General features: G+C 31.3%; 1 protein-coding gene and 1 pseudogene across 3 annotated transcripts; both read left to right on the plus strand.

Moving 5' to 3' along the window:
• Positions 1-851: 851 nt before the first annotated feature.
• Positions 852-13,969, plus strand: LOC105338192 (alcohol dehydrogenase [acceptor]). 3 transcript variants are annotated; one of them, XM_034475875.2, is made up of 12 exons: positions 852-1,002; positions 3,754-3,878; positions 4,106-4,314; positions 4,574-4,763; positions 5,050-5,181; positions 5,450-5,571; positions 6,155-6,322; positions 7,639-7,789; positions 8,971-9,119; positions 10,068-10,260; positions 12,737-12,968; positions 13,348-13,969. In XM_034475875.2, exons 2-12 carry the CDS (start codon positions 3,758-3,760, stop codon positions 13,511-13,513), a joined length of 1,833 nt encoding a protein of 610 aa, XP_034331766.2. In that variant the 5' UTR covers positions 852-1,002; positions 3,754-3,757; the 3' UTR covers positions 13,514-13,969. The 3 variants fall into 3 exon arrangements, with proteins under 3 accessions (XP_034331766.2, XP_065927138.1, XP_034331767.2); XM_066071066.1 differs by having other exon boundaries at positions 872-1,002; positions 3,737-3,878; XM_034475876.2 differs by lacking the exon at positions 852-1,002 and adding an exon at positions 1,009-1,153.
• A 621-nt stretch (positions 13,970-14,590) lies between these two features.
• Positions 14,591-25,479, plus strand: LOC105338190 (alcohol dehydrogenase [acceptor]-like; annotated as a pseudogene).
• The last annotated feature ends 1,068 nt before the right edge of the window (positions 25,480-26,547 follow it).

The following is a 26,547-nucleotide window of genomic DNA, read 5'->3' on the forward strand; positions in this document are numbered from 1 at the left end:
AAAAGAACAGAACAACGAAACGCGCCTTTTTAAATAGATCTTTTCTCGTAATAACGAGAATAGTTATTGCTTCTTTTAATTATTTATTTATAAGTCTATCTCACTCTACGCCGGGAAACTTTTTGCAATGCGAGGCCAACGAATTTGTTTTAAGATATCTTTGTGGGATTTATTTTGTCACTACATTCATTTGATCTTCGTTGACACCCCCTTTTCACTAATTGCCAATACTTACCTGCTATCATAACAAATTATGTATAGCTGACTTTAAAGGGGCATGGTCACGATTTTGGTCAAAAATTATTTTTCCGATTTTAATATTTACAATGCTTCAGAAAGGCATTTTAATGAGCAGCCGAAATTTGAGTGACATTTGTTGAGTTACAAGCGAGTTACAGAGCTTGAAATTCCTCGCTATGTAAACAAAGCGTTTGTTTACATTTTGAACATTAAAGTAAAAATTTCAGTTTTAAACCTAAAAATAATTAAAAGAATGTTTTAGACGTTAGGAACTGTTTATTTATGCTTAAAATAAATAAAAAGATAGACAAATAAGCTAGTAAAAGATTTTCTACTGGTATATTGAACCTACGTAAACAAAAACAGGGCACGAGCCTTGTTTACATGACAAAGAACTGTGAGCCCTGTATCTTGCTTATAACTCTACGAATGACTGTCAAATTTTATTTTATCATTAGAAATGCATTTCTAAAGCATTGTAAAAAATAAAAACATGAAAATAGAATTTGACCAAAATCGTGACCATGCCCCTTTAAAAGAACGCAGTCAATAATGGAAATGCACGATGGCACCGAATGAAAGAATAAATACACAAATGTCGCTCCGTAAATCTTAAGATTATCAAAAGTCAGTAAGTGGGATGTCGACCATTAACCCACTGTCGTGTTTTTGCTGTGAAAGGCCAGATCAGTTTTTGCTGCACTTATTAATGCATGGAGAGATCAGCTGATATAGGGGAGCATAACTTTATTTACCCAACAGGTATTTCATAAAGTTCGGGTCAAAAGCCAGAACGATTTTCAAGACTCCCGGCCCATATATAAATGTACTACAAACGATAGGTTGCAGAGAGTGTACATAAACATTGTACATGTCCATACATTTGTCTCATATATGACTCGTTTATGATTTGGTAAGTATAGCATACCGTCTTTCTCTAAAATACTGAAAATATTTGTTTTGATTTTTTTATTTAAATTTTTTAAATAAACAAAGACATAATTGTTTATTATATATACATGTATACTGTAAACTGTAAATACTGATTAGAATAGAATACATATACGTAGATCATATGTCAGGGACTGACAATACTTTGCGAAGGAATGGATGGTTGGGGAATGGGGGGGGGGCACCCCGAGACCCCTCCCCCCGGCACCTTCAACATAAGTACTGATAGATAGTTAATTACGCCTTGACTAGTATATACACCTACTTTTGAAGATTTCTTCAAAACCGAGTGTGTTTTGACGACTGGTTAATTTGAGTTTCTCAAATAAATTTACAAATTTGGTTTCTCACCGGTAATTGTTATTAGACGTGAGACATTGCATTACACATTTCGTCGCAAAAGTGTAAATATAAGTAAAGACATGTTATTGATAAGATGGTACATGTAATTGGCATTTTTAGCCGTACAAACCATTATTAATGACCTATATATATATTTACACGTAATATTTAAATAAAATATTAAATAGACCATGAATGAACTCGTGTTTAACGTACTTGTTGCCCCAAATTAAATTGGCATTGTTTACTTTGTAAAGCAAATGCCTCGCTGTTCAAAACAACGCCGACCAGTCTGCATGTGCCCAAGCGTGGTCAAAGTTATACGACATCACATACGCGCTATAATTGTACAGAATGGCCACACTGCCTAATGTGGATAACTTTCATGTATGTTCCAGAAATTTAGATAATGAATAACATTAAGAACAATCTTTTGTGATTGCAAAACATAGTTTCTGATAAATGTATTGTTTCACGCTTTGTAAAGCTATGATTACCAACTCTTAACTATAGTTGAATGTAAATTATAGTTTACAGATGTAAATCTATGTATATTAGCAGAATATATTGTAAATGTTCATTGACAGACAAATAAACTTAGATAAGCATTCGTTTACTATAATTAACAACCACGAAATACTGTAAACCAACATTTATTCGCGGCGATCGACTTTATTTCGCGATTAACTTCCAATAAACTGGTTCGCGACGACTAATGTTCGCGAACAAGCCTTATCCAGACCCGTATTTTGTTATAATAACCATACGATAAAGACTGGTTCGCAGCGAGATATATTTGCGACGACGAGGCTCTCTCGCGAAAATTTCTCGCACGCAAATAAAAGTTGGTTCACAGTATAGTTTTACAGATCAAAATTATATAGTTAATGAATCGCCAACTATATTAATAGTTTACGGTTCGAAAACTATATCTAACAATTGGTAAACTTAGTCTATCGACTGTGAAACAATGCTTAGCTCATTAAAATACTCTCTCATTACACGCTGATACTTCTTCATTGTATTTTGATACTCTCTCATTACACACTGATGTTTCTTCATTGTACTTTTTTTATCATTACACGCTGATACTACATTGTATTTTGATGTTTTACATAAAGCGATGATACTTCTTCGTTGTACTACTTTATCATTACGCACTGATACTTCTTCATAGTACTATTTTATCATTACATGCTGATTTACTTCTTCATTGTATGTTGATACTTTATCATTACACGCTGATACTTCATAACATGCTGATACTTCATAACACGCTGATACTTCTTCGTTGTATGTTGATACCTTATCATTACATGCTGATATTTCTTCATTGTATAATGAAACTTTCTGATTACACGCTGACACCTCTTCATTATACTACTTAATCATTACACGCTAATACTTCTTCATTGTATAATGAAACTTTCTGATTACACGCTGACACCTCTTCATTATACTACTTAATCATTACACGCTGATACTTCTTCATTGTATGTTAATACTTTCTCATTACACGCCGATACTTCTTCGTTGTATTAGATGACCATTACACGCTGATACTTTGACTTTTCCTGATTCCGCTTCTTGTGTCTCTACTTTATCTTTACAGGCTGATAATTCTTCATTGTACTACTTAATCATTACACGCTAATACTTCTTCATTATATAATGAAACTTTCTGATTACACGCTGACACCTCTTCATAGTACTTCTTAATCATTACACGCCAATACGTATTAATTCATTGTATAATGAAACTTTCTGATTACACGCTGACACTTCTTCATTGTACTACTTAATAATTACACGCTAATACTTCTTCATTGTATGTTAATACTTTCTCATTACACACCGATACTTCTTCGTTGTATTAGATGATCATTACACGCTGATACTTTGACTTTTCCTGATTCCGCTTCTTGTGTCTCTATATGTTTAAGTTGTTGGTCGGCAAGCTTTGTCCAACTAAACGTCTGTTCTCTCGCCGAATCCAGTAACAATTTTCTAATAACAAAAGTTCAGACCTGTAATGCCAGAACATATGTATTATCATAATATTGTAGAAAAAAGTATCTGATTTAGCATTCCCTGCATGACTGTAATCCACATTTTCCATTTACATGCATATATCGCATTTATTTGCTGTTGCTTTTTAGTTCAAAATCAAAGTAATATCTGACAAAGAATGAATTTTTTGCAGTGAATATTTTTTTACAGAACGATGGGAATAAAGGGCGCCATTTTTGTGCTCGTTATCGGTGTAGCTGTTGTGTATTTGTCGAGATACAACCGAGGCAATGACGAGCCTGTCTCACTCAATGCTACATATGATTACATAATACGTAAGACATCTTATGGTGTTATTAATAATACAGATATGCAACGCTTTTCTTGGAATATTTCAATCACTAGTATAAAAATTAAGCAGTATTGTAAATGTTATTTTCTAAAATTCAAACCAGAATTATTCTTTCATTCCTGTTAAATTCTTTTATTGCATGTAATAACGAATTGCATTAATTCATATACACGCCTGATTTCAAATATTTTTTGTTTACTTTTTTAACAGTGGGGGCTGGATCTGCAGGATGTGTTCTTGCAAACAGACTTTCCGAAGACCCAGAATCCTCTGTGCTCCTCATAGAAGCTGGAGGTTCCGAAGATGACAACTTTAACATAAGTATTCCTATTGCGTCTGGAATGCTTCAGAAAACGGAACAGGATTGGAAATACCAAACTATACCTCAGAAGAAGGCTTGCTTAGCATTGCATGAGAAGGTTTTTAATCCATGTGTTGAAAAATTGAAAAAGATTGTTATATAAATCATATTTCTTGGCGATATGTTGAAACTGATAAAAAAAAAAACTAATAACGGCCTGTCCTTTGGCAGTTAAGCTTCAATTGAAAAAAAATTGTTGGAATAAGAACAAATGAAAAAATCTTTCGACATCGGATAATGTGCCTTTTATATGTATACATTGTAAATTGCATCAAGATAAAAAGTGCCCGCTAATTTACTGATTATGTGCCTAACAGAGGAGTGCTTGGCCTAGGGGAAGGGCCTTAGGAGGTACAAGTAATCTGAACTACATGCAGTACGTCCGGGGCAGTCGCCATGACTACGATGGGTGGGCCAAGGAGGGATGTAAGGGTTGGAGCTACAAGGATGTCCTCCCGTACTTCATTAAGTCGGAGGACATTCAAATTCCTGAACTCCAAAACTCAGGTTCGAAAACTTATCATTTCAAAGGTTATTTGAAATATTCATTCATCATATACATGTAAATCCTAGAAAACATTTATCCATTCCTTTAAAAAACAATCTAGGCTTTTAAATAGGTGTCATTCAAAACGCTTATGGCATTTATTATCATTAATGTACTTATTTGTGTTGCAAAACCACACTGTCAAAAAAAAAATTAAAATAAGTATAAACTAATACATCCATCAAATCCAGTATCAGTATCTGCAATAAAGATGATATATTTTCATAACGATGCATTATGATACAGAATATCACGGAAAGGGTGGTTATTTATCGGTCAGTGATGGGACGTCAACCCCTCTCAGTAAGAATGCATATGCGCCGGCAATGAAAGAAATTGGCCTGCCTTTTACAGACTGTAATGGGAAGTCACAGATAGGTACGTTGTTACAAAATCAACACAGTGTAAAGGTTGCAATGCAATTATAATCAACTCTTTATCATGAACGAAAGTGAGAAAAATATTGAAAGTTGAACGAAATACAATATCTGAAAATGATAACGAAATCTGCTTGTTCGATCAGAAAACTTACAACTGTACGAAAAAAAGGACGCTTAACTTTTATGATAGGAAAGCTATTCTCAATATCGTGTTTTTTATCTGCTGAATATATAAGTTTATATCATATTTTTAAACTTTCGCAAAGGGTATTGCAATTCCCAAGAAACAATCAGAAATGGAGAGCGGGCCAGCACAGTTAAAGCCTTCCTGAGGCCTGTCATGGACCGCAAAAATCTGCATGTGTCAATGAAATCCTTTTTGACTAAGGTAATAACCAAAGGAAATTATAACATAATCATTTGAAATTATATTATGATTGGCAAAGTAATTATTTTCCTTAATTTTTAAAAAGAAATAATTTAAACTGATTTTCAGAAACTGGTATACATGTACTGTATGTAACAAAAATAGTGTTTAACTGCTTTGACCGACAGGTATCATTTATTATCTCTACCTGTTGATATATTGCGTAATAATACTTCATTTGTTTTCAATTAGCAATTTAAAAAACAGCAAATAATAGACAAAACACCAAAAAATGAAACAAAGAAATGAAAAAATATCATCATCATGTATCTTGTATATTACTTGCATATATACAATAATAATATAATTATATTCATCTATTAAGGTATCTTATAAAATATTTTTGGAGTTTCAAGTTTTGAAGTTTAGAACAAACAAAACAAAAGTATTTCACAAAAATTTATGACTGGGTGCATCTGTTGTTGCAAAATATTTATTGATATAAAAAAGGAATTGGATATAGATGGTTTTGGGGCGGAGTTATAGTCTTTAAGGTAATGAATGAATTCATAGAATTATATATCATCTAATTTCTTTGTTTTAGATTCTAATCAAGGGCAAGAAGGCAGTAGGAGTATCATTCATAAAAGACAACAAGAAATATATTATTATGGCAAAAAAGGAGGTCATTTTGTCTGCTGGATCAGTTAATTCACCACAGATCCTTATGCTGTCAGGGATTGGTCCAAAGAAACACCTAGAGGAGAAAGGGGTACACATTGGAATGATATAATGTATCTCCCTCAGTCCAATTTTTGTTGTCTGCGAGATGATATTAAGGGGTCCTCAAATTGTAAAAGAGAAAACGTATGTTGTTATAGTAATTTGTAAGCTAGTAACCTCGCCACCTATAACAGAGAGATTTAAAAGTAATATATTATTTTACATCAGTATTTCCTCCTCTATGCACTCAGTATTTTCTCCTCTATTACTTAAAAAGCCAATAATGATTCATAGCCTTTTAGACATTAATATGGCTGAAATTAAACCAGTTCTAACCAATTTACCGATCGATTCAAACTTAAAGCAACTTAAAAAGAGTCACAGATTGCATAAAATGACGTCATACTCAAGTTTCCATGCACTTTTACTTACTCTGTATGATTATTTTAAAAGAAATTTATTAAATGAAGATAACAGTATAAACAATACAATGATTTCTTTGATAATTCACGCGGGCTGTGAAAGAAGCGATCATCCGCATTATCGGGTTATGAACTTGTTTTCCTGCGAAGCTTGTTTACCTTCCACATGAATAACAAAAGTATGTTTTTGAATCAAATCTGGTATATTTCATATCCTTGATATCGACAGATGTTTTAAGGGGGGGGGGGGGAATAATTAAAACAAATGTAATTGCAAAATATTTTGGTGGAGAATTCAAACTTCTTCTTTATGAAAAATAATAAATGTAATCATAAGTTTTAGATTTAAGAACTCAATCAATTACAAACGTCGAATTTTGAATTGGAATCAATTTGATATGCAGCATATCAACGAAAATCTACTTGTTAATTTGTTTTTTAGCTCTAGATGCAATGTAAGAAAACATACCTTTATAAGATAGTAGTTTATGGAGGGAAGTGACAAACGAGTACAGCGTATATAATTTCATAAAGTGCATCGGGTGAATAAATTTTATCTTTTGTTCTGAGAATGGTTGAATGGTTTCTGCAATTGTAAACAAAAGTTACAAGACCAATTTATTTTAGAAATAAGGTATCATTTTTTTTATTTATATCGTTATATAAGCACGGGTTGGTCACGTGATCACATCCCATAAATCCCATATTTATATCGCGATAAACATAAAAAAGATAATTAATTTTTAAAAATTTTAAATTATTTCTTTAATATACACCCCTGGCTCATGTTGTATTTATTCTTTAGAGGCAATGTACCATTTAATGGTTTGAGCGTAATAAAGTTGACTGAGTTAACAAATGCATAATGGATTTTTAAGATTTAATTAGATTTGTATGACTTTTTCTGATGCCATTTTTTCACTTTTTATATAAATTTCTTTAGATTCCTGTTGTAGCTGATTTACCTGTTGGTGATAATTTACAAGACCACATCATGACATTTATTGATTTCCATGACAACACTTCAAGTGCACTCAACAAAGACACCCACATGGCACCCTTCAACATTATCAAGTACTTGCTATTCAAGAAAGGTGATGTCCTACTATTTATCTCTTGTAAATGTTAGTATACATTTTAATTTATCATTATCAACAGAGATGTTGACATTGAATTGACAATACACTCACGGTGTTTTAACAGTGCGGTTGAAGTTAAAACAAGTTGAACTATAATATGAACAAATGTTGGAAAGCAAGATAAAGATTTGACTGCAATCTAAGGAAGATTGGTCATGAGCTTATTTGAAATATATCACTTTTTTCTATTTGTGATGTTTACGATGTCTCATTTAAGGTATTTTCAATGCTCAACCAAAATCCGAATGTCAGTCATCAAGCTATTGTCTAGAAAATGTTTAAACAAAATTCAAGTTGACAAACACCAGAAACTGTTTCGATTGTTTATAAGAAACTAGCAAAACAAAACCTGCTTAAAACAAAATTTTTAACTGACATAAGTAAAAAGGGGCATTATTTACATTAATAAAAAAAAATGTTATGTTATAAGAGGAGAAAAATACCCCCCCCCCCCCCCCCGTTAAGAAGATTGTAAATAAGGTGTGTAAAATGCCTATACACGGTCGGATAAGATACTGAAAATTAGAATATTAATAAATCTGATATTTAAAAAAAAATACTCAAAACAATATATATTTAACGTATTATCTTTTAGACAAGAAAAATATTTGAATTGCAAAATCAGTGTGAGTAATTCAGGAATAACAAATTTATTTCATATATCTGCTTATGAATAACAAATATACATAACTTATGATAACAAATATGAATGCTCAATTTTCTTTCTTAAAATGTTCTTTATACACAATCTTGCAAAGAACATGAAAAATGCTACAGCTTCTAAATAAAACATTGAAAATTGAAAAACAAGTTTATTTTAAGCACCATTTTGCTTACAATTTAATAGGTGTAGCTTTTAAAACAAATGAATGCACAATTTTCTTTCTTGAAATACCGTAATTTTCATGTGCGTAATTGTAAAGAAGACTAATAACACATTCTAACATGTAAATTGCATATTCAAATCATTTTAACAGGTGTAACTTTAAAGATAACGCAAATGAGTGCAGAATTTTCTTTCTTAAAATACCGTAATTTTTATGTGCTTACTTGTAAAGTAGAATAATAACAACTTCTTGCATAAGTTGTAAGACTTGCATATTAAAATTTGAATAAAGCAATCGTTTAACCTACAGGTATTATGGGCAAGTCCCAGCTGGAAGGGACAGCATTCTTGCCTGATGGAGATAACCTCCCTCCATATTTTCAGTTACATTTCTTCAGTTTGATGTATGAACCTGAATTCATCAATTTGTATATTGATCTGCTGAATTATGATCGAAAGGTAATACAAGTACCATAGATTGATTGCCTTCTTTTTCTATTCTAAAATAGTGTTAACGTTTACACATGGTTTAATACGAAGATGACGTCGGGTTATACATGAACAATGACTTTGGGTCACATTTAATTATCTACATGCTTTCAGTTACAAAATCTATTATGATATATATATTAATTTGATGCATTATATATATATATATATATATATATATATATATATATATATATATATATATATATATATATATATATACACTTAAATAAATTATATATATATATATAATAAAAATGTATTTTTTAGAGCAAAAACTTTCTCAATTCCTAATCGTCATATATGTAATGACTGCACAGGTAAACTGTGGCTTAAGGTCAAGATCTAGTAAATGAAAGGTGCATACAGGTTTGTGAAATTCAAGATATAAATTCTTTTAATGGTGCTTCATATCAATACCTTTGTTTCATAGGGTGTACCGGGGCTAATATTTTTGGTAAACACAATGAAAAATCATGTTTTGAACAACCATTTTCTATGAAATATGAGGGATAAAAGTAACAAATCTCGGAGTTTTGTCCATTTTTGACTAATGAAATATATCTAGAATGCCTACAATCTCTCCAAAAACGGAATTAAAGAAGCCCTTGACCTCCTTTTTAAAATGATGTCAAATTAAATATAGGTACCGGGGTTACTTTTATCTTGATTAAATATATAATGTCAAAATATTGTTTTATTTTCTACCTAATTCCTTTAAAGCCGTAAAATACGGGAAAAGATTCATCAAATCAATTATGACGTCATAATGGTTCTAGCACCATAAAGACACTCTGGAATCATTTACTAGATCTTGACCTTAAAGGAAGATGATATGCCAAACAGAAAAATTAAAACACTGATTTTATGTTGTGTGTATGTGTGTGTTTTTGTATATATTTTTATCTTGTATTCTAGTATACAGATGGAAAACGAACAGAATTTCAAAGCACTATAGACAGAAATTTAAGAACGTTTATCATTCTTCCGATTCTTCTTCACCCAAAGAGTAAGGGTTCTATTCGCCTACAGAGTGATGATCCTTTTGATCCGCCTCTTATAGATCCAAATTACTTGGATCACCCAGATGATGTCAAAACTATGCTGAGAGGTATTAATATATGTAGTTTAAAATTAAATACTTTTGTATCAGAGTTGGGGTCAATTACTTTGAAAAGTTATTAATTACTTTCAAATACATTGACAATTTTATCAATTACTTGCAATTACAATTACATTGATTTTTTAAAATGTAATTAATTACTCTCAATTACTTTGATAAATGTAATTAATTACATTTCAAATACTTTATTTGTTTTATTTTTTTTAATATTGAGAACATATACACATATTAACAGCATTAAGATATACAGAGCTTTATGTATGGTTATGTTTTTAAAGGTTGTATAGTTCAGTTCAGATCAGATTTCTTGAAAATTTCTAGAAATTTTTTTTTTAAATTAAATTCATTAAGTACCATTGAGTTCATTTTTGGTTCTGAATAATATTTTCTCTATAGTGAATTAATTTTTATTCACATATTAAAACTATGTTTATTCAGAAAGTACAACTTTTGGCAGTACAGCATACATGTATAAATAATAATTGCCACAAAAATGAGATAAGTTGACTCCCTTAAGTCTAAAATCAAGGGGGGTTCTTGGGTGTTAGAGGAGTTCACACCTCCTCAAATTTGATCTTTACCTATTGCCCTGGGCAGTGTGTTATGCTGTAAAAACATATTAAACATTATGGGACATTTAATTATTGTATAAACAAAAGTCCATGCCAAACATTTATAAAATCTATATATCATTATAAGACACCTTTTTATATTTTAAACTTGGAAAAAAAGTAATTGAGATGTAATTGAAAAGTAATTGAAAATACACAATATTTTTGGAATGTATTTAAATACATTCAATTACTTGTAATTGAAGACAGACTCAATTACAAATTACTTTCAATTACTTTGAAAAATGTAATTAATTACACTCAATTACAAATACTTTTTTCAATTACCCCATCCCTGTTTTGTATTAATTTCTTTTTTGTTTTTTTTTGGTTTTTGATAATTAGAATTTTTTAGAAATATGCAAATGGTAAAAGTCAAACTTTTAATTGGCAAACATATTACTTTACAAGATTTCTATTTATTTCTAATATGAAAATGATGTTTCTAAAAAAAAAAATATAGCAATAGTAAAAATTAGGCTTATCCTGTTAATCAATTAATAAGTGTTTGGCCCAACACATGGTCAATTATCCCAATTGGTGTTGTTCTAGATAAACTTTATGAGTCTTTCAAATCTCCGAGATTTTGAATTACCTATGTATGAACTGAACTCAGTTGTCATAATTTAAGGTTAAATATATATCTTTTTCGTTTCTCTATCAATGTACAATTGTTCAACAATTTGCTGGAAGGTACTGCAAGTAGAATGTTAGCAGCATTTCAATATCAATACTCCGGCAACTATTCGTCAAAACATGCTTTGATTTGACTTATCCAGTAAAAAGTTAAGGATGACGTTTACTCAGAATGAAAAAAAAATCCACTGATGATAATGAAAAACCATCTATTGTGTGTTATAAACCTTTTATTGTAGTGTTATTTTTCATTTTCAAAAAAGTAGGTCAATGACCTACTTTTTGAGTTAATGGCCATTATATATTTTTGGAAAATAAAAGGAAAATCCCTTAAAATTTTACACTATGCTTGAGATTTTCTTAATTGTGAAAATAATACAAATTGTTCAATATTTCTAAAAATGAAATACGGTTTATGAATGGCAGTGACACTAAATGCATACAATGCATTAAGCTTTCGTTCACAATGTTTATAAATATTCCAGTCCGAATTTCCTCTATCACTTTTCAAATTCCAACCCATTTTTGATCAAATTTTACAAAAAATTGAATGATGATAATACAAAAAGATTTATAGTATTAAACTAGTTATATCGATCTTATTCCGTTTGCATATAATTTATATGAGGTCAATGATCAAAATTTTGAGATATGGTGTCTTTTCACGATTTTAAGCATTTTACAATATTTGTTAAATTCGTGCCTTACGATTATTATAATGAATGAGTGAGGTAAAACTAACAGAAAATATGCTAAATTATAAAGACTAAAATATAATATCTTAATTTTTAATATTAGAGTACTGCCAAAAATGTTTTGGCGGAAAACAAAATCAGCAAAATTTAGTCCGAATTTCCTCTGTTTGGCTAAAAGTCTATTTTTGTTTGGGCATAATTCCATAATAAAGTAGAAATATCGAAAGTTATGTCAATTATAATTCATTTCACAAGTACTTTTTGTATTTAGAACATATTTTACTCATGAGATTGAACTTTATAACAATCCGAATTTGAGAACTCAAACCCTGAGTAAACAACACCCTTAAGTTCTTTTCAACAAAGAATATCATTTCAGCGTTTAAAAATATGAAGTAATTTGCTACAAAATCAGTTAAAACAAATTTTTTATCTCCGAAAGTTGATTTTTTTCTTATAAATATCAATTCTACATTCTATACATAGTTGTTTTTCTAGACCTGTATATCTATTTTCTTTTAGGAATCAGAGAGGTATTAAAACTAGGTGACACAAAAACTTTCAAATCAATTGGTGCCTCGACACAGGATCCATTTGATGCTTATACTCCTGATTGTGATGGTTTTCAGAAGAACTCTGACGACTATTGGATTTGTAGAATCAAACACTACACATTTACAGTGTATCATCCCACAAGTACCTGCAGGATGGGTGCTAAGGACGATCCTACAGCTGTGGTAGACCCAGAACTGAGGTAGAGTTTGATGCATTCAATATTAAAAGTTTATTGCTAAATTTTCTACATTTTCCAACAACGAATGTAAGGTGTAGGCATCTATGATAAACATAATATTATATAATATTTGGGCTTCTCATTTTTTTTAAACACAGACATTGTCGGTTATCTTTTAAATTCATGTTATCAGAATAAATGTTTAGAGTTCCAAAAATTGATTAATTTACACAGGAATCAATGAAATACAATTTTTACCAAGTGCTATTTTTACTTTTCAAACAGCAATGAATCCAGAACTTTCGCAAAAGTTGATATACGAGTTGTAAAGATGATACTCTAGATGTCTAGAAAAAATAACACAATGTATTTCCTACTTTATTATTATATATTTTATTAGAGTCAAAGGGATCCAGAACCTTCGCGTTGTGGATGCTTCCGTCATGCGCAATGTGCCCTCGGGAAATACAAACGCCCCGACGATAATGATTGCAGAGAAAGCAACAGATTTGATACGGAATATAGATAGTGTAAAATATTTAAGAGAAAGAACCGATAAATTGTAATTCTGTGGTGATGATGATGATGATGATGATGATGATGATGACTATGATGATGATTAAGTGAATGTATTGGTTGATAGTTGGTTAATGGAAACATTATGGCAGTGTTTGACAAAATGTTGTGAGCAGATGGTGTAAATGCATATATTTTAAGAATATGTCTAAATATGTATATAAATTCTACATTATTGTTTTGAAAATTAATGTATACATGAACATGCATAAACCAGTTCATATGAATTTAAAAAATGTTATATTGCTTAGTGTGTCTGTAGAGATAGAACAGAAAATTGTTACTCAAAATAATGATATTTTGTAAATCAGCTTTTAATCATGGAACTTACAGTAGGTGCTAGCTACTAGTATTATAATAATTATTTTGGTTATATGATATACATAGATATCATTGAATTATAGTTATAATTCTAATAAACAAATACCATACAAATGGATGCAATTTTGGCGATGCTCTTGTCTCTTGTTGGGGAATTACTGCTTCATGGGAAAGTTCAAACATTTCTGGCAAGACAACTTATATTTATATGGACGAAACATGTACTAGGTAAAAAGGTAATGTTAATTCATGTTTAATAGTTATATATTGAGCCTTTTCGAACAATGATGAGTCGACGGTATGGGTTCGGCTCACAGATAGACATTAATGCTGCACATATTTATAAGGCCTAAAAAAAAGTTGTGTGTTTCGGGTAACCCGATCTAACCTACAAAAATGCCCCGATCCTACCATTTTTAGATGTCTGTTTTTATCTGATTGTGAGTTTTATATTATTTCTATTTAAAAGTCCGTTTTTAAATATGACACAAACAATATTCTTAGGATTCATGCAGAAAAAAATATGATAAAATAAAAAAAAATCCCTACCTACATAACCTAATTTTTTCATCAGTGTTACCCTAAACACACAATCTTTTTTAATAGGCCTAATGTAATGGGACTAACGTTTTACAAATACAATACAACATTTCACGTTTTTCTGTTTGAAAGTTAAACCTTATATCGAGAATTTAAAAAAAAAATATTGTTCTAAATTTAGGGTTGAAATACATAAATGTCCATCCATAACATAAAGGATTCTTTAAAAAGTAAGTTTACACTTATTGTCCATAGTTCTATCGAAAGAGTGAAATTAACATGTCAATTGCTTATTAAGTGAATGGTGCAAACTTGACTTATCAAATCGTCAGTATCTAGCCGGAGCATACATCATTTAAAGATGTTTTGATGAAAAATGTTTAATACCAAGTTCATTGATTTTTTCCTTTTTGCAAGTTTCCCATTTTTTCTACCTTTTCCTTAAGAATATGACGAATGCACCTTCATAAAGATATTATGTAATTGTACATTAAGCAGAGTTGAAAAATTAAAACAATTATTAATAAAGGTAGACGGAATTGATTCACGATTTAGAAATTACTATGGATATAGGATTTTATAAAAGTCATTCTATACATCATCTATACCAGCATAACGAAGATTTTGTAAGGCGGTGTGAAATGGACATAATGAATATAATCGAACTCGGTTTGAGTTTGTTAACTATCACAAAAATGCTCTTTGTTACAATGTGTTTAATATATGTACATATTCTACAATGGTAGAATATCCGACTAAAAATACTATTTAAAAATTTGCGTGACAAAGTAGAGCGAATAACAATTTCCCTGACGACATGTAAACAATTTAAAAGAGAATGCGTGGTTGTTAAGTTTCATTCGATATGTAGAATTCAGACAATAAAATCTCAGAGTTGAGTGAATTTATATATGTTGTAAGTAAGGTTTACGTTCTAGAGTACGCCGTCCCAATCTGAATACAAGTATTTTGTAAATCAAAGTTAAATGAAATATTTCAAATAATCTAAATATGGGGGAGGTTCCGCCGCCAATCAAATGTTCGCTGACTCTGCATATTGTTTCTGTCGGCATTTCAAATATTTTTTTTTTTAATATTCATCATTCCTTCTGAACGATGGAAGATACTTAAATCATGTTAGTAATATGGATGTCCATACTGTGTTCTGCTACTTTGATATCAGTGTTGTACATGTATCAATTGTTTTCTTTGTATCTTTGATTGAGAGAAAAAAAACCTTGCCTCTGCCTGCTGAGTGCTTTGTTATGTGTGAATGCGTGAAGTGAAGTGTGGATTACTGTGGAATCATTAGATTTCATGGTGACTCTATTTTCGTGGAATTCGGGGATACCTCTTATCCACGAATTAATAAATTGGGGTTATAAAGTCTTTTTCCTTTGGTAGGTAGAAGATAATACACGAAATTACGTCCCTACAAACTTGTAAATTTTAAGCAATCCACGAAAATTGGCATCCACGAATTCAGATGGTTTCATAGTATGCCTTAGTGTTTTATTTCGCACTTCCCTGGCATGCACTGCATTGTTTTTTTAGATACAATTAGATTAAGATTTCAACGGAAAATATGGGATTTAAATGGAACATATCTGTGCTAATTATTGGTGTAGCTGTTGTATATTTCACCAAAATATATCAAGTCGGAGAGGAGACAGTTTCTTTGAATGCTACCTATGATTACATCATATGTAAGTAATTGCACTTTTAATCAATTCAGTAACATAATATGTAATTGAAGATTAGAGATCTATTTTCATTATCGTTATTTTTTTTCGTTAAAAGCATACTAAATCTATTTTTTTTTCAGTAAATGACCTATGTTTTGTAAATTTAAAATGTGCTGATGTTAAAAACGCGGACTATCAAACCTCATTTACTATAGATTTGATTCATTTGAAATATATTGTTCCATTTTCTTTACAACCATTTGGTAGTGGGTGCAGGGTCTGCTGGATGCGTTCTTGCAAACAGGCTTTCGGAAGATCCCAAATCTTCAGTGCTCATCATAGAAGCTGGAGGTTCCGAAGATGACAACTTTAACATGAGTATTCCAATCGCGTCTGGACTGCTTCAGAAATCAAAACAGGATTGGAAGTTCCTAACCGTGCCTCAAAAGAATGCTTGCATGGCAATGGTTGAGAAGGTATTGTTTTCGTGCAAAGCCTTCTGATTAACTTTGTGCTCACTGCAGCAGTACCAAACGGTCATCGTGATCGTTTTGGTATACGTTTTAATTTTTATAATCATTACCAGCATGACCATAGCATTAAAATTTAGGTAGATTATATCAAGTTAATTATCTAATGATGTTCTTATCATGTTTATATAATTTCAATGTATTTTTTCACTCAATGGGTCAATGATCAAAATACATGTATATATTTTATTCTATACATGTATATATTTTATTCTACCTAAAATGTATTGGAAGTAAAAGTATGTAAAATACGGTAAAATACATACTCAACAAATGTGTGCCTTGCTTCAGAGGAGTGCTTGGCCGCGAGGAATGGTGTTAGGGGGTTCAAGCAGCCTGAACAACTTGCAGTACGTCCGAGGTAGTCGCCATGACTACGATAGGTGGGCCAAAGAGGGGTGTAAGGGGTGGAGTTACAAGGACGTTCTTCCATATTTCATAAAGTCAGAGGACATCCAAATCCCTGAGCTCCAAAACTCAGGTAAGAATATTAGATTATTACATCAAAATTTTTTCTTTGGATCTTTTTGGAGGATTTTTAGGTCAATATCAAATTTTGTCTGCCATTGTCCATTTCACAGCGTGGGATATCTTGCGAAGTCAAGTATAAAATTTGTATAACCAGTCTATGTAATCTAAGTGAACCCAGCGATGGGTCTGACTTTGAACAACTAATATATGTTGCATTTGATTGTTTTTACACTGGTAACTGCTGATTTCTATCAGCATTGAAAAAATAATGAACACTTTATGGTCAAGAATATCATGGAAAGGGAGGCTATCTAACCGTCAGCGATGGGACCTCCACCTCTCTCAATAAGAATGTGTACGAAGCGGGAATGGAGGAAATTGGTCTGTCTATCACAGACTGTAATGGGAAGTCACAGATAGGTAAATATGTTTTGTTTATAAATGATTAACTAAACTAAGGTATCAGAACTGTTGAAATTCATTTTCTAGGAATGAAATATTGCTTTTAACTTTTTAAAAAAATCATTGAAGATGTGAATGAACTAGTATATAAAAAAAAAGCAAAATTTCAAAAAGAAATTCCGATTACGGTAAGCTATGATGGCTTATATATTATAAAAAGCATGCCTAATCTACATGTATGTTCCAAAATATACCTTTCAATTAACTCGCAGATGATTAACAATACACTTGTAAAACTTTTCAACAGGGTATTGTAGATCGCAGGAAACAACCAAAAATGGAGAGCGGGACAGCACAGCTAAAGCCTTTCTCAGACCAGTCATGGGCCGCAAAAATCTACATGTGTCCGTCAATTCCTATGTTACTAAAGTAATGAAAATAAATTATTACACGTTGTGTATTTATTGGGGTTTTTAAAGATTTTTTTAAAAATTGCTTTTTGTAAATAGATAGAAATAAATGTGATAAATGCGAAGTCCGAAGCTGAAGAATTGTTTGAATGGTCTTAATTATTTTTCATTTAATTTTTTTTTTTAAATATACCGGCATTAAAACATTGTTATGCAATTTCAATACTAGCATTTTATGAATCGTTCGTCAGACTATGTTCATAATGTATTTATTTGCATAATAAATAGTTATACTTCCTAAGTTATACATTCTAAATAATATCTTCAGATCCTGATCAAAGACAAAAAAGCAGTAGGGGTATCATTTATCAAAGATAACAGGAAACATGTCATCATGGCAAAGAAGGAAGTCATTCTGTCTGCTGGATCAATTAATTCGCCACAGATCCTTATGCTGTCAGGGATTGGTCCACCTAGAGGAAAAAGGGGTACACATTGGGATGAAATAATTTAACTCCTTCGGTCCAAAGAAATTATCAGAATCACTCACGAAAGTATAGATATCTTTCCTGTGTCTTTAGTGTGTACCCATAATTAAACTTATTTCGTAAAATTTATTGCAATGTTTATGAACAAAAGTAAAAATTTCCTACATTCAGTTGATGGATAAATCAAACGTTGAAATGTTTAATTAATTCACATAATAAAAAATTATTTTTTTACTATTGGTTGCATGGGCGACAATGGTACAGTCCTTTCTCAAAATCAATGAATTAATTTAACTACCGGTAATAACTTGGCAGAGTAAAATTACATGAGTTTTATAACATTTTTGAGTTTTCTCGCAATCAAAATAATTTTCATTCGATTAAATGAACTTATTCTCAATTTTGTAGATTCCTGTTGTAGCTGACTTACCGGTCGGTGATAATTTACAAGACCACATCATGATATCCATAGACTTCCATGACAACACTTCAAGCGCAATCACTAAAGACAAGATAATGGCACCCCCAAACTTAATTCAGTACTCTTTATTCAAGAAAGGTGTATAATGCTTTATCCTTTTATATTCACATGTAAGCTTTTGGCTTAGATGAGATTTTCTGATTTACCAGTCATTTAGAGTTACACCGTCTGTTCAACTCTCTTTCCATCCTTTTGTAAACTTTTCACATTACCTACTTCTCTTTCTGTTAGGGTAATTCTTATACATTTGAGATAAAGCACACTAAGGTAGAAGGGAATCTAGAATGTAAGAGAAGTAGAAAATTTGAAACGTCAGTTACAGAAGTTTAGAGTGGCAGAAAATCCGACAGACAGAAAGGCGTTGAGATGCTAAACAACAGGTACTCGGAAAATTTCTCTTGGGCTTACACCTCAGAAGAACAAATATGAAGATGGGTATATGAGTAAAATTATTCATCAGAGAAATAAATTGATTTTAGGAGAAATGGCAGATTACTTTGAACCTGATTGGAGAAACCATAAATGTGCCCCTTTCATTTCAGTTTCTAATTTATTATCAAACATTTTGTAATTTTTCAGAAAATGTTAATTAAGTAACTATTCCATATATCAACAAAAGATTGCATTTGCAAGAAATATTACTAGTAATATTAATTTTGATACAGAAATCTTTTTCACTTTTTATAGCTACAGTTACCAATAGCATACGATTCTTCATTCTCTTGTATCCAGGTTCCTTATTGATAAAACATAATCGTATAGCAGCCTGCTAATTTTTTCCCCTCAAAATATCATAGCAATTTACTTACGACCAGTTACATATAAATGACATGATATCTGAAGCTTGCGTGTATATATTATATTGAAATTCGTTAGACCTACTACCACAGGCACCTAACGTTATATATTTTTGTATTATTGTGTATAGGGTATGTATTTTATTATGAGAAAAATAAATAACGTCAGGTGCCTGTGCTTGCTACATGTACCATTGATTCCTTATTTTACGCGAGTACTTAATTAGACGATTCAACCGTTTTCCATCAAATTGCGGGAACATATCAAAGTACTGAGAGTACTGAAAGACGGGGTCTTGAAAGTTTGAATTTGTAATTGTTCTGGGTGTCCTCGAATATGCTTCCAAAATTTATGAGTTTGAATTAGTTGTTACAATCTATGTTAATTAATTCGGCTTTATTTGCAATTGTCTGATACTTTGTCTAAATTTTACTCAATCCCGGCCTTCATAATTGTAGAAAATTGACACAACGGTATATTATGTAAAATAAGACCCCAAGGAAAAATTTTAAATTTACTACTAACCGGGAAAATCAAACAACTATATCAAAGTAGATAATTTTAATGATTAGATTTTTTCAATTTTGTGATCCAAGGGAAAATCCACAAGTCGGACGGTATCCGTAATAAAAGTTTTATGAAAACACCGAAAACTCTAAAACCGCTGAATTAACAAACAAAGTGAACATTTGTATACCGATAACAAACACAGGCACCTGACGTTAGAAATATTTTTTTTACAATAAGATTCCAAGAACTTTGACAATAAAAAGATTTGTCACGGTCGCCATTTTGATTTTTAAGGCCGACTTATCTAACACGATATTCATCATTTGCGATTCATGCAAAATTAATGGGTAAAAATAAATCCGTTCGCCACATACTACTTTTTTGTGTAAACTCGCGCATCACCTACACGAATTACGATACAACCGCTCCTTTCATTTAAAATCATACTCCGAAAATCAGAGACATAAATAACAAAGATTGTGAACTCCGCCATTACCGTGTAAATGTTACGGGACCAACCTTACTTTGAGAACTACAAGTGCAACAGCAATCTTGTATAAGTCATTAAATTTGAACCTGATAATGAACATGAACCTGTAAATATTTTAAGCATGTTTAATTTATGAAATATTTACAAAAACTCTTTAGTTAGTTTTTAAATTACTCTTTTAAAACTTATTGACTTTTCACAAAGTAATGGTAATGCATTACTTTACTCATGTAAGGGTAATGTAATGCATTACTTCAAGAAAATTTAATGCCCTAATTCATGAAGTAATGCATTATATTTTACAATGTAATTCACCCCAAGCCTGATTCTAACTAAGCCGGAAAACATGAACATTAATTTAACTTGGTTCTTCAATCGATAAGATAATATATATTATATGATGTATAAGTCTTCCAAAATGTATAATCTATTATAGATTTTGCTTACAATGCATTGTTTAAAATTTAAATTCAGTTTAATCAACTAAAGAGCCAACGAACGAGAAGGCAAATTCAGACTTGTTTTTATTTTCTTTGTACAAAATTCCTTTAGAGACGAACAGCAGTCATACCGCAAGTAGACTGGAAGCCAATGAAACACCTATTTAATTTGTAAAACATCTGTGTATAACCCGTCCCGATTTTAACTTCGGCTTGCGCATGAAGTTTGGTAGTATTAAGGTGAAAGATTGTCAACATAAAATTCACAACTTTTCAAAAATGGCACATTACGTTTGGGAACTTTAATTTCGATTCCACCATCAACCTCATCTATTGATTAATGAGCTCGTACACCAACTGAATCGTCAACGGCGCTGTGCATTCAGTTACGTAACTCATTCCACATTTGAACCCGAGCAAGAATATTTTGATCAATAAAACTATTTGTTTATTTTCTAAATAGAATTTTGTTTACACACAGAGGACTTCAAGATTTAATGCGTGTTTTTATAATACATATTTACTGAATTGCATGAAAACTTTCTGCACTATTTTCTTACGCGTAGACTCAATTCATGTGTTCTACGCGTGCCTTCCGGTTTGAGGCTTCGGCTGACAGTAAACTAACGTGACCCCGTCTAAAAATCGCGAATGCCGAACTTGTATCGTAGTTAATAAAAGTGACATTTTCAAATTCGCGAGAGGTGCTTCTCTCTATTTTACGCGAATATATTTATTCCTCGCATTTAATTAGGAATCTACAGTATCTTGTAGAGATTATCAACGCATTCTGTATTAATTAACGTAATCATTTCACAAAACTTAAGGTGCCATGAGCAGGTCACAGGTAGAAGGGACAGCTTTTATCTCTGATGACAATAATCTACCTCCATACGTACAGTTCCATTTCTCCAGCATGATGTGTGAACCAGAATTTGCACCCCTTTTCATAGATCTACTGAATTTTGATCCAAAGGTATTTATTTGATTTTCAGTTCTAAAATACAAGTTACTTCTAGTATTTATGTTCTTTATTCAATAATACACATTTAATATACAAACTTTTCATCTTGGAAAAAATAACAAAGTAGAGTTTGTCTATGATATTATTGAAAGTTAGTATAAATTTAAGTTTTATGTTTTTACCAAAGCTTATTGAAGGAAAACGACGGGAGTTTCAAAGCTATATAGACAGAAACATGGGGACATTTACCGTCGTACCGATTCTTCTTCACCCAAAGAGTAAAGGTTCTATTCGCCTACAGAGTGATGACCCTTTTGATCCGCCTCTTATAGATCCAAATTATTTGGATCACCCAGATGATGTAAAAACTATGCTTAAAGGTATTTAATAGCAATCTGCTAACGTCCGAAAAAAAAATTCAGAAATTTAAATGATTCTTATTGTTTGAGTAAGAGTTCAATATTGCAATTGAAATATTGTTAGACAAAGAATCAATTTTAATTACATTGATTTAATTGAAACAAAATCGTGTTATTTTTTATAAGAAGAAAAATAATGCTATCAAGGAAATATTGTGTACGTAAGAATGATCTTTCATGTAGCACCCTATTAGACCACTTTCTAAAGGCTTGTCTTGGATTATATAATACGTACTTCTTTAAAAATAGGAATCCGAAAGGTATTGAAACTTGGAAATACAAAAGCCTTTAAGTCGATTGGTGCATCTGTCCAGGATCCACTGGAGGCTTATACCCCACATTGTGATGGTTTCCCTAAAGATTCAGACGAGTATTGGATTTGTAGAGTAAAGCACTACACTTATACAATTTACCATTCCACATCTACATGCAGAATGGGGGCTAAAGATGACCCAGAACTTAGGTACATTCTTCAGCCGAGCATGATATAGTGTTGCGTGTGTCTCAAGAAGTAGATACAAAATTGATGCAAATTTTAACATGACCTCTGAATGGTCAAGTAACATTTCACTGGTAGGGTAATTTGGTAATATATTATGCATTATACGTTACCTAAAAGCGCTTTTGAATTTCACGTGATGCTGAAACAGTCCGATATAATACAGTTTTCCCTATTTTTTAGAGTCAAAGGAATCCAAAACCTTCGCGTTGTGGATGCTGCTGTCATGCGCGATGTGCCCTCAGGAAATACAAACGCTCCGACGATAATGATCGCAGAAAAAGCAGCAGATTTGATACTGAATATAGATAGTGTAAAATCTTTAAGGGAAATAACGGATAAATTATAACTTTTAAATGACTATGATGATGATGATGAATTTGATGATGGGGGTGTGCTGTTTTACCCTTGTGTGTCCGTCTGTCTGTCCGTAACAAAACTTTCTGTCACATTTTTCTCAGCAACTAAAATGTATCAAAACTATTGAAAATTGTCTGAATCACGATCTAAATGTTTTAGAAAATTGGTCGAAGAAATGGTTACTAAAGTTTAATCCCTCTAAAACTAAAGTTATATTTTTTAATACGAGAAAAAAACTTAGAACCACCTAAACTTATTTTTCAAGATAGTCAGTTAGAATATGTTCAAACTCATAAGCATCTGGGTGTTACATTTTCATCAAACCTTAGTTGGTCGTCTCACATAGAAATTTTACTGAATAACGCTTATAAGAAAATTGGTTTGTTAAAAAAAACTAAAGTTTAAAGCTAATCGTAAAACTCTTTCACTTATGTATACCTCGTTTATTCGACCACAGTTGGAATATGCGTCAGTAGTATGGGGAGGGTGTCACGCTTTTGATTCTGAAAAAACTAGAGAAACTACAATTGCAAGCAGCCCGAATTGTTACTGGGCTAACTATTTTTGCTTCTAGAGAATCTTTGTATTTTGAAACGGGCTGGGAACCACTTAATGCAAGACGCAAAATTCAAAGGTTAAATATAATGTATAAAATCCATAATAACATAGTACCTGAATATCTGTCAGACATTGTACCGAATATGCGATGTAATGCATCTGCATATTATACGAGAAACTCACAAAACTACAATATACCCGTGTGTAGACTGCAAATTTATAAATCATCATTTGTTCCAACTGTGGTCAATGAATGGAATTCCTTACCCTTGGATATCAGAGATTCGAGTTCATTATCCTTATTCAAAAACAAAATTTCCAATTCTCTAGCAGAAGCTCCTCCTTATTTCAGTAATGAGAAAAGACGTACTAATATTTTACACACAAGACTCCGTCAAAATTGTTCGCTAAACATAGATCTATATAGATGCATGCAATATTATATCAAGTCCTCTTTGTTCATGTGGGAAGATTGAAGACGCACATCACTTCTTTTTCTCTTGTCCTAAGTATGCTACTGTTAGGGAAGAATTTTTTAATAATAATAATAATTTTTTTAAATTTATCAAAATTCGTATTCTTGACTCTCGTTCCTTACTTTGGGGAGACGACTCACTCAGTGTGGATGAAAATATATACCTTTTTTCAATTTGTTCAAATTTATATTCAAGGTACTGGCAGATTTGAATAGTCACAAATCTGATTATTTTTGTTGATAACATCTTTTTTATTTTTATTTATTTATCTAGTTCATCATTGCAATCATGTAAATCATGTAATACATGTAATATTAGATAACTTTAACTTTCTTAAAATTACTACATTTATCAAATATCTACGTACTGGTGTAATTTTTATTGTATAAGTACAAACTGAGACGTATTTGCAATAATATTGTATTTATTTTAACACGTACGGAGAGGGCAAATTAAGTTTTTATAACTTGTGCCCAATCCCATTGTAATATATAATGCAATAAAATATGTTCAAATCAAATCAAGACAGAACACAGAGAAAACAATTTTAACAAGAGCTTGGACTTTGGGTAGTTGTGTCAAACAGCAATGTGACGTAGGCTTGTCTATTCCATAGTTAGCCACTCATCCATAGCTCTTTGAAATCAGCAAGATTTGTATGGCCTTTGAGTTAAGACTACGCAATATATGGATACCGGTATTACTCCCGAAACAGCGTCATTTGTAACTTGTTTTAATGCAAATATGATAATAATATAGATATAATAATATGATCGTTCAACCGAAAGTCCAAGGTCTTATACATTAGGAAATAACTATCATCATCAGAAAAAAATAGTCATTAGAGAAAAACTTACCCCCCCCCCCCCGTATTTTGTTCACACACATATATGGAATATAAAAAAGGGAGCGGGGGAATTATCACAGTAACAATACAAAATATACTCTCCAGTTTTTGTACTTAAATTAATTATCGTACATGTGTATTAAAATTGAATAATTTGTAATATTTTTCATGTGTTACATTTATTACAAATAGAATATTAAATTTAGATTCAATGTCATTATGTTGGAATATAGATTCTAGATGTAGTGATAATTTGTATTTTGAATACTTGTTGTGATTGGGCTATTTTTGTCCTAAATTTATATTTGTTTTAATAAAAGAGAGGGAAAAAAATGAATGTTCTAGTGTATCTGTTTTCTTTACGTAGAAAGTTCTATTCATTACTTAATTCATTGATAGTTTCAGTGGATATAAATACGTAAATTAATGGCTTATGAATGATGCATTTTGTAAACATAAATTCTGTTGCGTACCGAGAAAGGTATTTCTTGAATTCCAAGGTAACATTGCCAAATAAATTATCAGAGGAATCGACATCGGTTACTTAAAACAATTACGGAGATATATACTATAAAGGGTGTAAACTTTGGAGCGGATTTTTTTTTAAAACTGTAAATTATAAATTTATTCAAAGTTTGCGTATTTTATTTCTAAAAAAAAATAAATTAATACACCCGTGGATTCAGAAACCCCGACGTTGTAAAAATGATTTTGTATTTGTATGAACAATTTTGCTTTACTGTAAAACCTTGCTTGTTTCTGATCAAATGATATAGTTCAATACATCAAATTAACTAAGAGAATAAAATTTGTTTTATGAAAATGAATTGATATTAAAGTCAAACGTACATTTATTTTCACAATTTGTTTTGTATAATTATTAAAGAATAAATAATTATGCGACCCTACCCTTAAACTGAAAAGTTTGAGATTTGTGATGTGGGTATTTTTAATTGTTATATAAAATGTTATATTAAACATAGAAAGTACTTACTTAAATTCTACACCCTGTAATTTACACTACGCAGAGGAAAAGTTACGTACAAATTTTGAAACCGAATGGCACAACGATATCCAAAGTATACCAAAACTTCGTACATATATCCTTTTTAAATCCAGCTACACAGTCGAAAAATACGTTACGCTAGATCTCCCAAAACCCATCAGATCAAACTTGGCGATGTTTAGATGTGGTGTACTCCCCCTCAGGATCGAGACTGGTCGCTACAGAGGAGAACCGGTGGAGGATAGAATATGTAACTTATGTAATCTTAACGAAATTGAAACTGCAAAGCACTTTTTATTACGTTGTCCATTCTTTAATTACCAGAGAAG

The sequence above is a fragment of the Magallana gigas genome, chromosome 9, assembly GCF_963853765.1.
Source record: "Magallana gigas chromosome 9, xbMagGiga1.1, whole genome shotgun sequence".
Lineage (NCBI taxonomy): Eukaryota > Metazoa > Mollusca > Bivalvia > Ostreida > Ostreidae > Magallana > Magallana gigas.